At 39.4% G+C, this 14,285-nt stretch overlaps 1 protein-coding gene across 1 annotated transcript in view; it reads left to right on the top strand.

Annotated features, from left to right (window-relative positions):
- LOC126236127 (insulin receptor substrate 1) overlaps positions 1–14,285 on the top strand; it is a 208,489-nt gene that overhangs the window by 38,938 nt on the left and 155,266 nt on the right. The window contains exons 3-5 of the mRNA XM_049945202.1: positions 6,209–6,318; positions 6,522–6,724; positions 11,119–11,264. Of these exons, the coding sequence (XP_049801159.1) occupies positions 6,209–6,318; positions 6,522–6,724; positions 11,119–11,264 (459 nt within the window). The remainder of the gene's footprint in view (positions 1–6,208; positions 6,319–6,521; positions 6,725–11,118; positions 11,265–14,285) is intronic.

Below are 14,285 nucleotides of genomic sequence, written 5' to 3'. Positions count from 1 at the left end.
CACACAAGACACTTACGACCTCCGTCTCTGGCAGCTTGGATTGAAATGCAACCGTCACGTCAAACATCATCATCATCTTGGACAGTTTCCAGCCACTGGCTGGGTCTGTCGGGAACACAAGCCTCTCCATCGTGTTCTGTCTTTCCACCATTCCCCCTCTTCCACCTTCGTCCAGTTCTCTCCTATTCTCGTCACACATTCCTTCACTCCCTTCACCCATCTATCTCTTGGTCTTCCTCTGGGCCTCTTCCCCTCCAGTTGCAGATCAAACATCCTCTTTGGAATTCTTCCCTCATCCATTCTCTTCATGTGTCCATACCACTGCAGTCTTGATTTTTCTATCCTGTCCTGTACTGGTTCCTCCTTTAGTCTTTCCCTCACATACACATTTCACAATCTGTCTCGTCTTGTTACACTCAACCTGCTCCTCTGGAACTTCATTTCACTCCCATAAGTCCAACCCCTCGTCCAAGTCGTGGGAGATGGGCAACGGCACAAAGTAGGGGACTGCCTATAGGGGCGATGTACAGCGGGGACTTCATGTGCCCCAGGACCACTACGGTAGCTGGGAAGGCCCTATGGGAACCCTGAAACGTGACGGCTAACGGGGCTCTGGTGAAGCTGCGATAGGCCTAGCAAGCCAGTAGTGGATAAATCAACTGCTTTTAAAAAGGGAACATGCCTCGGATCACGGAACGGATTCAAAGGAAACCGACCAAGCAATGGAAAAGGATTGCGAGATGGTTTAAGTCACGTCAAACAAAAGCAACAATTTGAAAGGGGTGGGGGAAGGGGAAGGGATAGCCAGGTATGGATGGGGGGTGTGGGGGAGAAGAATGGGAGTGAAGAGCACATTCTGGTAGATCATGCAGGGACTGGATGAAGGCATGACAAGAGTGCCACCAGGCGCAGCATCAGGAGGCTGTGGGGTAGGTAAAGGGGTGGAAAAGGAGAGGAGCAGGGTAGGAGAAATATGGGTGGGTGCATTGGCTGAGGGCAGCATACAATGAGGATGGTGGACATAAGGAGGGAGGAGGTGATAGGATAGAGTGGATGGTAACTGTTGTGTGGAGGGTTCAGGAACAATAGATTACCATAGGTTGAGACTGTGATAATTTCGGTAGCAGAGAATGTGTTGCAAGGATAACTCCCATTTGCACACTTCAGACAAGCTGGTGGTGGAAGGGAGAATCCAGTTGGCATGGGTTGTGAAACAGCCATTTAAAGCAAGCATGTTACAATTCAGATGTATGTTGTGCCACAGGTTAATCTGCTTTGCTCATGGCCACTGTTTGGCAGTGACCTTTATCCTTGTGGACAGTTGGTGGATAGTCATACCAATATAAAAAGCAGTACAATGATTGCATCAGAGCTGTTATATTACATGGCTCCTTTCATATGTGGCCTGGCCTCTGATGGGATAGGATAAGCCTATGACAAGACTTGGAAGTGCTTTGTGAGTGGATAGGGCAGGTCTTGCACCTGAGTCTTCCACAGGATATGATCCACGTGGCAGTGGAATTGGATTGGGAATGGCATAGGGATGGACCAGGGTGTTGCGGAAGTTGTGTTGGTGATGGAACGCCACTTTAGGAGGGATGGGAAGGATCTTGTGTAGGATTTTTCTCATTTCAGGGCATGATGATAGGTAATCAAAACCCTGAGGAGGATGTGGTTCAGTTGTTCTTGTCCAAGGTGTATTGGGTGGCGAAGGGAGCACTCTTTTGTAACTGGTTCGTGGGGGTGGTGGGAGGATTGAGGATGTGTGTGGAAACGAGACAGGAGACCTGGTTGTGGACTGGGTCTGAGGGTAGTGCTTGTCCGGAAGGGTGTGGTGAGACCCTCATCATACTGGGCAAGGCCAACTTGTGGGAGGGATTTTTTGGTGTGGACGGGATGACAGCCATTGAAACACAGGTACTGTTGGTGGTTGGTGGATCTAATGTGGGCAGAGTTGTGGATGAGCAGTCAGGTAGGAGAAGGTCAATGTCCAGCAAGGTGGGACTCTGAGTTGAGGAGGACCAGATGAAGCAGATGGGACAGAAGGTGTTGAGCTTGTGAAGGTATGAGGATAGATTGTCCTGGTCTAAAGTACAGATCATGGAGATATCATCAATGAACCTGATCCAGACTCGGGTTGGCATTTTGGGAGGTTAGGAAGGTTTTCTCTAGATGGCCCATAAACAGGTTGCAATACGAGGGTGCCATGCGGGTGCCCTTGTTTATGCCGCACTTTTGTTTTTATATCTTCCCTTCAGAGGAGAAGTAGTTGTGAGTTAGGATGACATAGTGGGTTTACAGTGCAAAGGACATTGGGAGAGTTAATGTTCAGTAGTGGCAAGAGCATGGGCTAGAGTGATGTTGGTGTATAGGGAAGTGGTGTCAACAGTGATGAGGAGGGATCCAAGAGATAAAGGGATGGGGATGGTGGAGAGTCAGTGAACGGAGTAGTTATCCTAGATGTGAGAGGCTAGATTACATGCAATTGGTTGGAGCTGTTGGTCAATAAGGGCTGAAATTCTTTCAGTGGGGGCACAATAACCAGCTACAATGGGGTGTCCAGGATTGTTGGGGTTGTTGATTTTGGGGAGCGTATAGAGGACGGGTGTGCAGGATGTCAGGGTTGAGGAGTGAAATGGATTCAGGGAAGAGGTTCTGGAAAAAGCCTAAGGCTTCAAGCAGGGATCACTCTCGCAGAGTTTGTAGGTGTAGTAGTTAGATAATTGTCAGAGCCTTTCGCCAGGTAGTTGCTGTTATTCATAACAACAGTGATGGGACCTTTGTTTGCAACCTGTATAATAAGGTCAGGATTTGTTTTGAGCTTGTGTATGGCTGCTATTTCTTCTACCGGAAGGTTGGTGTAAGAAGAAACTTGGGGAAGGTTAGTGAGGACAATTTGGAGGTAAGGAATACCTGGAAGGTGACCACAGGGTGGTTAAGTGGGAGGGGGAGGGGGGGGAGGGAGGATAACAGTTTGGATGTTGGTATGAATTGGGAGAGGCAGGGCTCAGTGTTGGGATTAGGTTGGCTTTGGTTGGAGGGATTGGTCGCAAAGAAGTATTTCCTTTCCAGAGATCAGAAGAAGGAGAGTAGGTCTCTGGCAAGACCAGCATGGTTAAATTTGTGTTTAGGGATAAAGGTGAGGCCTTTGGATGGGACTGAAACTTCTGTGGGGCTGAGAATTTTGATGGAAACGTTAACAACTGTGTTTCAGGAATATTGGTACTGCTATGACTACCAACCAGCTGTCCACTCGGATGAACAGCAACCACCAAAGTGGCCAAGAGCGTAGTAGGCTACCCTGTGATGCTGAACACAATGTACTTGATTTCAATGGCTGCTTCACAATCTGGATCATCTGGATCATCTGGATCCTTCCCTCCTCTACCAGCTTATCTGAATTGCGCAGATGGGAGTTGTTGTTGTTGTTGTTGTTGTTGTTGTTGTGGTCTTCAGTCCTGAGACTGGTTTGATGCAGCTCTCCATGCCAACCTATCCCATGCAAGCTCCTTCATCTCCCAGTACCTACTGAAACCTACATCCTTCTGAATCTGCTTAGTGTATTCATCTCTTGGTCTCCCTCTATGATTTTTACCCTCCACGCTGCGCTCCAATGCTAAATTTGTGATCCATTGATGCCTCAGGACATGTCCTACCAACCGATCCCTTCTTCTAGTCAAGTTGTGCCACAAACTTCTCTTCTCCCCAATCCTATTCAATACCTCCTCATTAGTTACGTGATCTACCCACCTAATCTTCAACATTCCTCTGTAGCACCACATTTCGAAAGCTTCTATTCTCTTCTTGTCCAAACTGTTTATCGTCCATGTTTCACATCCATACATGGCTACACTCCATACAAATACTTTCAGAAACGACTTCCTGACACTTAAATCTATACTATATGTTAACAAATTTCTTTTCTTCAGAAACGCTTTCCTTGCCATTGCCAGTCTACATTTTATATCCTCTCTACTTCGACCATCATTAGTTATTTTGCTCCCCAAATAGCAGAACTTCTTTACTACTTTGTGTCTCATTTCCTAATCTAATTCCCTCAGCATCACCCGACTTAATTCGACTACATTCCATTATCCTCATTTTGCTTTTGTTGATGTTCATCTTATAACCTCCTTTCAAGACAGTGTCCATTCCGTTCAACTGCTCTTCCAAGTCCCTTGCTGTCTCTGACAGAATTACAATGTCATCGGCAAACCTCAAAGTTTTTATTTCTTCTCCCTGGATTTTAATACCGACTCCAAATTTTTCTTTTGTTTCCTTTACTGCTTGCTCACTATACAGATTGAATAACTTCGGGGAGAGGCTACAACCCTGTCTCACTCCCTTCCCAACCACTGCTTCCCTTTCATGCCCCTCGAAATTGGAGTTACACTTACAAAACATTCTCTGCTCCCAAAACTATCCTGGCCTCAACCTATGGTAACCTGCTGTCTCTGCACCTTCCACCCAACAGTTTCCACCCCTCTGTCACATCACCCCCTCCCTATTCACGTCCCCCAACTTCATTGTGTAGCTCCCTTTGCCAACGCACCCACCTGTCTTTCTCCTTCCCTGCTTCTCCCCTTTTCTGCCCCATTACCCCTTCCTCCTTCCCACCTCTCTACCCCACAGCATCATGACTCATGCCTCCATCTAGACCCTGCATGCTCCTTCAGACAGTGCTCTTCTTCCCTTTTCCCCCAATACCCAACTATCCTTTCTGCTTCCCTATCCATTCCATATTGCTGCTTTTGTTCAACATGACTGTTGTATTCCAGTCCACACTGCTGGTGTGTGTGTGTGTTTGTTAGTTGTTGTGTTGTCTTTTCTGAAGAAGTCTTTGTTTGAAAACTGAATGTTTAACAGTCTTTTTGTTGTGCCTGTCTGCAACTCAACGTCATCGTTATGGTGAGTAGCAATCTACCCTTTTCCTTATATTGTTAACAAAAGATATGGGATACGCTGAAATGTGATTTTAAAAGTACAACAATGAAAAATGAAGATGGATCTATGATGCATCGAAAGCATGATAAAGCAAATTGTGCGTGTGTAACTGCTCTTGTTTGCTGAATGGATCTACCACTAAAGATCACACCATGTGTATTTGTTGCCAACCTGAAACAGTGAAATTATTAGTTCAGTTACCTTTCATTTGTGTGTGTGTGTGTGTGTGTGTGTGTGTGTGTGTGTGTGTGTGTTTTCTTAAGATTGTTATCCAAAAATTTATTTTTTGAAATGTTGTGGGTTCAGATTGACAATTTGTAGCAAGTAGAATGTGTAGCTTCCAGTAAAGGTACTACAACAATGTGACATCCACTAGTGTTGAGTTTTCTGTGCAAAGTAAAGAGCGTCATATAGTTCGGCAACTTGCACTCACAACAGTGTGATACTCAAAAGAAATTCCACATCCCCACTTATGAGAGAGAAATTTTGTGAAAATATGGGATTTGAAAGAAGAGATGTGTAGCAATATTGAGAGAAATCCTCAGCCATCCACTGAAATATGAAGGGAGCCATGTTTAAAAAACCTCGAAAAGTGTCACAAGGTTGAACAACTCTACAGTAATTTCTTCAGCGAACAAAAGTTCTTCTCTCCAAATGGTTTTTTTGAGGTTAAGAAATAGAAAAAATCTTGAGGCAGTATGTGGGAGCTGAATAGAGGTGGGGAGTATTTTAAAAACCCTGTTCGTACACATTTGCCACCATAAAGATTAGTGTGTGCATAGGTCATTGTTCTGATGAAAGTGTATTTTTTGCGTACTAATTTTGAATGCTTCAGTTTGCCATTCAAACAGTTCGATGGTGTTGCATAATAAGCATGAGTCATTTTATCTTTTTTCAGGTAACCAATCGTGATGTTATTCTGTGATTCTCACCCTCCTCTCCCCACTTTACATCCCATTTTATGAACTGTTATTGGTCAGTTTGGTATTTTTGCACTTCGTAATGTGTGGAAACATGTAGCCATTATGTACATGTATAAACACAGAATAGCAAAAGGTGAAACCAAAAACAATTGGTAATGTTTGTGTAAAGATTAAACCTGTATATCTTCCATCACATTATGTTTATATTAACACAGAACTTTTACATTGTAATCAGCAATACTTCTTTCCATCTGTTTTCATTATTGTCACTTTTTTTTCTATAGTCTTTTCTGTCTATGAGTTAGTTTGATAGGATTTTATAATTTTTCCTCCCTTTACAGACAATGCGCAAGAAATACTTTGTTTTGCGTGGCGAGTCAGTCGAGTCTTCAGCACGTCTGGAGTATTATGATAGTGAAAAAAAATGGCGGTCGCATCATCCTCCCAAAAGGTGAGCCTATCTTCTTGACCCATATGCCTATGTGTAATGGTTTCTCCCACTCGTAAGATTAAATCGTTTTGTAGGATATGTTGTTTTGGTATGTGTAACAGTCATAATGGTTGTTACTAACTACGATTTGGTTGTGCATGTAGGTTTCTGAGAAGTTCCTTCATAGTATCACAATGAGTGTCAGAAAAACAATTATATTTCAGGAGCATTCTGCTGAAAACTTGTTTTAATATCAATCGTCGACAAGACACAAAGCACAAGTATGTGATAGCACTGTATACGAAAGATGACTGCTTCTGTGTAGTTTTGGAATCCGAGGAAGAGCTGGAAGAATGGTTAAAATCATTGTTGTCACTTCAGCAGGGTGAAGATATTCCTGAAGGAGAACAGCCAAAACCGACTTATGGTGAGTGCAGAAGACAGTTTTTTTGCTTTATCAAGCTGAATAAAGGCATCATCTAGACTTTTCTATGCATTACAGTGTATAGCCATATGGATCCAGCTTGTACTAGCATATCTTTTTAATGTCAGCTACTCAATTTTTCATTAGGCTGTTGCCTCTCACTTTCCTTATCTTTAGGAAATCAGCAAAAGATTTCAGGCCCATCTACCATTAATTCATCTGATGCCATATACTGCTCACCTGAATTTTATTTTCACTACAGTCATTATTATGCCTCCCATTCCATGTTGTCCCCTACTCATTTCTACCCATTTTTTGTTTTGTTTTTCTGAATCTCCTAGTAATTTCCAAACACACTACTCTCCATTACCTCTGACCAGTGCAATCAAGTACTGTAAGGTTAAGCTACCAGTAGGATATAAACAGCAGCTACGTAGTATAAGTGAGGAGACAGCAGTGTTTCTTATAATTAGCCTGATAAACTTATCTGGCATAAGAATGAATAACATTAAGCATAATGCTAGTTTATTGTTAATAAAATGTACAGATTAAGTTTCTGTTGTTTACTTGTCTACGTTTATTTGTATCTTGATCGTTTTGATCCCTGAAGGTTGTCCTTCTTGAAGGGATCTACAGAACACAGTGAATGAATGAATCAATCAACTCTTAATTTTTGAATAGTTTTCCATTTAAAGTCATGTTTTGCGGCCAGAGGACTGATAAGCTACATAGGAAGTTAAACTTAAGCTGCTAAAATTAAATAGGCCCTCTGATCTAGTTTTTAATGCTTGCATCAGCTAGGTCCAGCCAAACAAAGTGTAGTGCAAATATTGTTGGAACTCGGTGGTTCTGTTTATGACATGAGTTAAGGCGACTGTCTCTAATGAACTCGAAGGAACTGCAGTGAAATAAATATGGAGAAAAAAACTTTCTCCGGAAGAGGAAGAAGAAAACGAGACTCGCCTGCCTTCCATACTTGGGACTGCTCTCGGCAAAAATTGCAAGGTTACATGAAAAAGCCAACATAAAAACCATCTTCCGACCAGTGCCAAAGACGAAGAGTGGCTTGGCTCTGCAAAAGACCCACTAAAATGAATGTCCCATGAACATACGTCATTGCTTGCCACGTGGCCAACAGTACGTTGGGCAATCACAACATTGTATTTCAAAACACTGCGAGGAGCGCTTGAGGCATTTGCGACTGGTACAGACAGAAAAATCAGCAATAGCAGAGCATAGCCTCAAGGAAGACCATACCTTTGACTTCCAGAACATCAAGGTACTCTGCCGAACAGTCGGCTATTGTGACAGCATCATAAAGGCATCCATTGAAATACGGATTCACAATGATGTTGTTGACAGAGATAAAGAATACTATCTGCATATCTTGACACATTGCCAGAAGGTGATGAGTATGACACTCAGTGAAATGTCACTGTATTTTACCAGTTCCACCTGGCTGGAGACCTGAGAGCTGAATACTTGCCCTCAGATAATGAAGTGGAGAAATTCAGTGATGCAATGGAAGAAGAAGATAATGAAGATGATGTCATTCATGGTTATGATGATTTAATAGTGATGACTAAGATTAGATTAGATTAATACAAGTTCCATGGATCATGAATACGATATTTCGTAATGACGTGGAACGAGTCGAATTTTCCAATACATGACATAATTAGGTTAATTTAACAACATACTTAAGTTAATATAACAACTTTATTTTTTGTGTTTTTTTGTTTTTCTTTATTTTTTTATTTTTATTTTTATTTTTTTAATATTTTTTTCTTAATTTATATCTAAAAATTCCTCTATGGAGTAGAAGGAGTTGTCATTCAGAAATTCTTTTAATTTCTTCTTAAATACTTGTTGGTTATCTGTCAGACTTTTGATACTATTTGGTAAGTGACCAAAGACTTTAGTGCTAGTATAATTCACCCCTTTCTGTGCCAAAGTTAGATTTAATCTTGAATAGTGAAGATCATCCTTTCTCCTAGTATTGTAGTTATGCACACTGCTATTACTTTTGAATTGGGTTTGGTTGTTAATAACAAATTTCATAAGAGAGTATATATACTGAGAAGCTACTGTGAATATCCCTAGATCCTTAAATAAATGTCTGCAGGATGATCTTGGGTGGACTCCAGCTATTATTCTGATTAAACGCTTTTGTGCAATAAATACTTTATTCCTCAGTGATGAATTACCCCAAAATATGATGCCATATGAAAGCAATGAGTGAAAATAGGCGTAGTAAGCTAATTTACTAAGATGTTTATCACCAAAATTTGCAATGACCCTTATTGCATAAGTAGCTGAACTCAAACGTTTCAGCAGATCATCAATGTGTTTCTTCCAATTTAATCTCTCATCAGTGGACACACCTAAAAATTTGGAATATTCTACCTTAGCTATATGCTTCTGATTAAGGTCTATATTTATTAATGGTGTCATACCATTCACTGTACGGAACTGTATGTACTGTGTCTTATCAAAATTCAGTGAGAGTCCGTTTACAAGGAACCACTTAGTAATTTTCTGAAAGACAGTATTGACAATTTCATCAGTTAATTCTTGTTTGTCAGGTGTGATTACTATACTTGTATCATCAGCAAAGAGAACTAACTTTGCCTCTTCATGAATATAGAATGGCAAGTCATTAATATATAATAAGAACAACAAAGGACCCAAGACTGACCCTTGTGGAACCCCATTCTTGATATTTCCCCAGTTTGAGGAATGTGCTGATCTTTGCATGTTATGAGAACTACTTATTTCAACTTTCTGCACTCTTCCAGTTAGGTACGAATTAAACCATTTGTGCACTGTCCCACTCATGCCACAATACTTGAGCTTGTCTAGCAGAATTTCATGATTTACACAATCAAAAGCCTTTGAGAGATCACAAAAAATCCCAATGGGTGGTGTTCGGTTATTCATATCATTCAAAATTTGACTGGTGAAAGCATATATGGCATTTTCTGTTGAAAAACCTTTCTGGAAACCAAACTGACATTTTGTTAGTACTTCATTTTTACAGATATGTGAAGCTACTCTTGAATACATTACTTTCTCAAAAATTTTGGATAAAGCTGTTAGAAGGGAGATTGGACGGTAATTGTTGACATCAGATCTATCCCCCTTTTTATGCAAAGGTATAACAATAGCATATTTCAGTCTATCAGGGAAAATGCCCTGTTCCAGAGAGCTATTACACAGGTGGCTGAGAATCTTACTTATCTGTTGAGAACAAGCTTTTAGTATTTTGCTGGAAATGCCATCAATTCCATGTGAGTTTTTGCTTTTAAGCAAGTTTATTATTTTCCTAATTTCAGAGGGAGAAGTGGGTGAGATTTCAATTGTATCAAATTGCATAGGTATGGCCTCTTCCATTAACAGCCTAGCATCTTCTAATGAACACCTGGATCCTACTATATCCACAACATTTAGAAAATGATTATTAAAAATATTTTCAACTTCTGACTTTTTGTTCGTAAAGTTTTCATTCAATTTGATGGTAATACTGTCTTCCTCTGCTCTTGGTTGACCTGTTTCTCGTTTAATAATATTCCAAATTGTTTTAATTTTTTTTATCAGAGTTGCTGATTTCAGACATGATACACATACTCCTGGATTTTTTAATAACTATATGAAGGATTATTTCACTGGAGAAAATATAATGATTTCATACAAAGTGCCTCCAACTAAATGCCAAACTCCATCTCATCTCATAATGTAATTCAGGATAAAGCTGGTCCTGAAGCAGCACCCCCTAGTTCAATAAAAGAAGCCCTAAAGCTCTAAATTACCCCAAAAATTATTTCTGTCATGGTAAGGAAAACTGAAAGAGAGCCTAGGCACTTGTACAAGTGGAGTGGTTTTGTGTCATTCATGTGCCTACTTTCGTTCATTCTTGAACTAAGTTATCTAAATTACAGACATAATTAATGTAGGATTTTTTTTCATAGCGGTCCTTTGTATCTTAACTAGGAAACTTGTGTCAGGGACCATGAGCATTGCAAGATCAGCACCGAAAATATGAGGGGTATGGGATCTGAAAAGACACCTCTTGCCCAGCGAAGGGTTAAACTGATGACCTAATATTAAATTCATAGGGTTTCTAATAACTGAATATTTAAATGAAATAAAAATCTTAGACAAGCCATTGCAAAATGACCAATGATGATGTTTTCCCAACCCAGTAAATTATATATTTTAAGTTTTCTACAACTTCCTTTTAAATTTGCAGGGCTGATTAGGTTAGTGACATGTATTAGTGCTTGTTTAAATAAATTACATTAGCAACATTTGCTAGTTCTTTTGTAACTTTTTTTTTTTTTTTTTTTTTTTTTTTTTTTTTTTTTTTTTTTTTTTTTTTTTTTTGTGTCTCATTGCAGAGCATGTATGGCAAGTGACTGTCAAGGAGAAGGGCCTTGGCAACAGCCGCAACATACTGGGCCCGTTTTTGCTTTGTCTGACAGACAAGACCCTCAGCTTGGTGCAGTGTGGCCCATCTGAGGATCCACAAACATACGAATTTCCGGTTAGTATCATTGTCAATTACATTGTTGCATTGTCAAACATTTGGTATGGAGTGTGCTGTTGCTTTTGACTATAAATGATCATCTTTTTGGATTTGATGCTCTTCTTAAATGTACCTTATTAGCATCATGAGAGGTGTGTGCAAAACTACAAATATTCACTAATCAATCCTGTATTGTGGGTCTAATTTTTGCCACAACTAAGACGTAATATTCTGTTTATCAGTTAGCCAACATGCAATTAACTGCACATGTAAACCAATACTAAATTGATGCATATTTATTACTCCATCAGACGAGTAGAAATAACTTTAGGCTGCAATTCAAATGTAACTGTATTATAATAGTTTTCAGACTGGAAAATAAAAATATTCTGCTGATGATAGCACAAAAAGTGCTGAAACCTACTTGGGGAAAGTAAAACAAGCAAACAGTGTCTTGCATAAGGCAGGATATCTCACCAATTTGACTATAAATAACAAACAGATGAATTTTAAGGAATATTTTCAGGGTTAGCAATCTCTCTGCATCAGAGGTTCCCAAACATTTCTTCTGACAGAACACTTTCAGAATACTGGTATTTTAAAGGAACATCTTGTTTATTTTCAGAGTTAATAAAATCAATGAAATCCTAAAAAATGAGAAACACTAGTTTTATTTGATGATTACTTCAGTTTAAATCATAGCTAATAGGACAGAAATTTTAATAAAATTTTGAAAAATGAGAAAAATGTCAAAAAATACCACCTCATTATTATTAATAGTCTCTAGCGGAGCACTTATTTGGTGTTCCGCAGAACATAATTTGGAAAGCCCTGCTGTGCTTAATCTAGTGTTTTCCTTCTTAGCTTATATCTTATATTTTAGCATGATATGTTTGTTTAGCCCTGAACCATACCTACGAATTTTGAGCTCAGCGTTCTGCATTATGAAAAGCCTGAAGAAAAACAGTGCAATGGGAGACATGAGAGATATGATACTTTGGAACAGAAGATGTCAGTAGGACATAATTGCACATATAAATTTTAGACAGCATTCAGTTTATTTTTTCATCTGTACTAAAGGCCAGTTACTGTGTGAAAGTTGGTAGTGGTGATCAGAAACGGCTGCAAAAAATAAAAGCAAAGTGAAAATGTAAGAGAGAAGAGAGAGACTGTGATCATGATCGCGAAAACGAAACTGTAAACATTGTTGTGCTTACAGTTTAAAATTTTCTAATTACAACTGATCATGACATCAAGGACTGAGTTAAATCTGAAACGTAAATCATATAAGTTCGTTATATCCATTGTGTATGACGAACTTTAACTAAAATTTAATTTGTAAAATCAAAACTGGAAAATGCAAGATGGAATAATAACAATATTATGAAAAGGTTATTTGCTACTTACTGTATAACAGAGATAGCTGAGTCCCAGGGGAGGAGGCACAACAAAAAGACTATCAAAGCTAAACAGGCCTTCATGAGAATTAGACAAACCACACACACACACACACACACAACTTCATCTACATTTACATTTAGCCTTTGCAAACCACCGTGAGGTGCATAGCAGAGGGTACATCCCATTGTTCTAGTTATTAGGGTTCCTACCTGTTCCATTCACGTATGCGGGAAGAATGATTGTTTGAATGCCTTTGTGTGTGCGGTAATTATTCTAATCTTATTCTCACAATCCGTATGTGAGCAGTACATAGGGGAATGTAGTATATTCCTGGGGTCACCATTTAAAGCCAGTTCTTTGAACTTTGTTAATAGACTTTCTTGGAATAGTTTATACCTATCTTCAAGAGTCTTCCAGTTCAGTTTCTGCAGAACCTTTGTGACTCTATCACACAAATTAAACAAACTTGTGACCATTCATGCTGCTCTTCTCTTTATGTGTTAGTCCTATTTAGTACAAGTCTCACACATTTGAGCAATACTCTAGGATGGGTCTCAAGAGTGATTTGTAAGCAATCTCGTTTGTAAACTGATGGCTGAGACTATGTGATCATTCCCTATGTTATCATTCCCTTTCATATCCCTACAGACTGTTACACCCAGGTATTTGTATGAGTTGGCTGATTCCAGGAGTGACTCATTGGTATTTTAGTCATAGGATACTCTTTTTTTGGAAGTGCACAATTTTACATTTCTGAACATATAAAATAAGTTGCCAATCTTTACACCACTTTGAAACCTTATCAAGATCTGACTGAATATTTCTGCCGCTACTTTCACATAGTAGTGCATTACAAAAACTATTCAGTCCAGTCACAAATTTAACTTTTATACCCCATATGATTGAGCTTGTGACAATAAGCGTAGATGTGGTACTGAGTTAAATGCTTTTTGGAAATCAAGAAATACTGCATGTACCTGATTGCCTTGACTCAAAGCTTTCAAGATGTTATGTGAGAAAAGAGCAAATTGGGTTTCACATGGTCGATGTTTTTGGAATCCGTGCTGATTGGCATTGAACAGGTCGTTCTGCTCAAGTTACCTCATTATATTTAAGCTCAGAATATGTTCTAAGATTCTACAACAAATCTATGTCAAGGATTTTGGATGGTAGTTTTGTGTATCACTTCTACTACCCTTCTTGTGCATGGGTGTGACCTGTGCTTTTCTCCAAGAACTGGGCACAGTTTTTTATTCAAAGGATCTGCAATAGATTATAGTTAGAAGATGGGCTAACTCAAACACAAGTACAGTATACAGGGTGTATACGACCCGGGAGATCCGCGAAAAACCCGGGAATTTTTTTAGAATTCCAGGAATTTTTCATTGTTTTAGTTTACAGTTAATTTTTGTAACTTTGACTGGTAAGAACCGATACTCTAACAAAGAATATTACTCTATCTCGCTACTGCGGAATAATACTGCAGCAATAAAAAACGAATGAGAGAAAAAGAAATGAAAATAAAATTTAAGTTGCAAAGGAAATTCATCATATACAACAAAACACAGTGCTCTTACAAGCGTCTGCCAACAGCAAAATGTGTCAAAGGCTTTAGGAAGACTATGCAATGTTTCATAA

Source organism: Schistocerca nitens, chromosome 2 (genome assembly GCF_023898315.1).
Source record: "Schistocerca nitens isolate TAMUIC-IGC-003100 chromosome 2, iqSchNite1.1, whole genome shotgun sequence".
NCBI classification, from domain to species: Eukaryota; Metazoa; Arthropoda; class Insecta; order Orthoptera; family Acrididae; genus Schistocerca; species Schistocerca nitens.
Note: the sequence above shows the minus strand (reverse complement) of the source record. Positions and strands in the feature narration are given on the sequence as shown.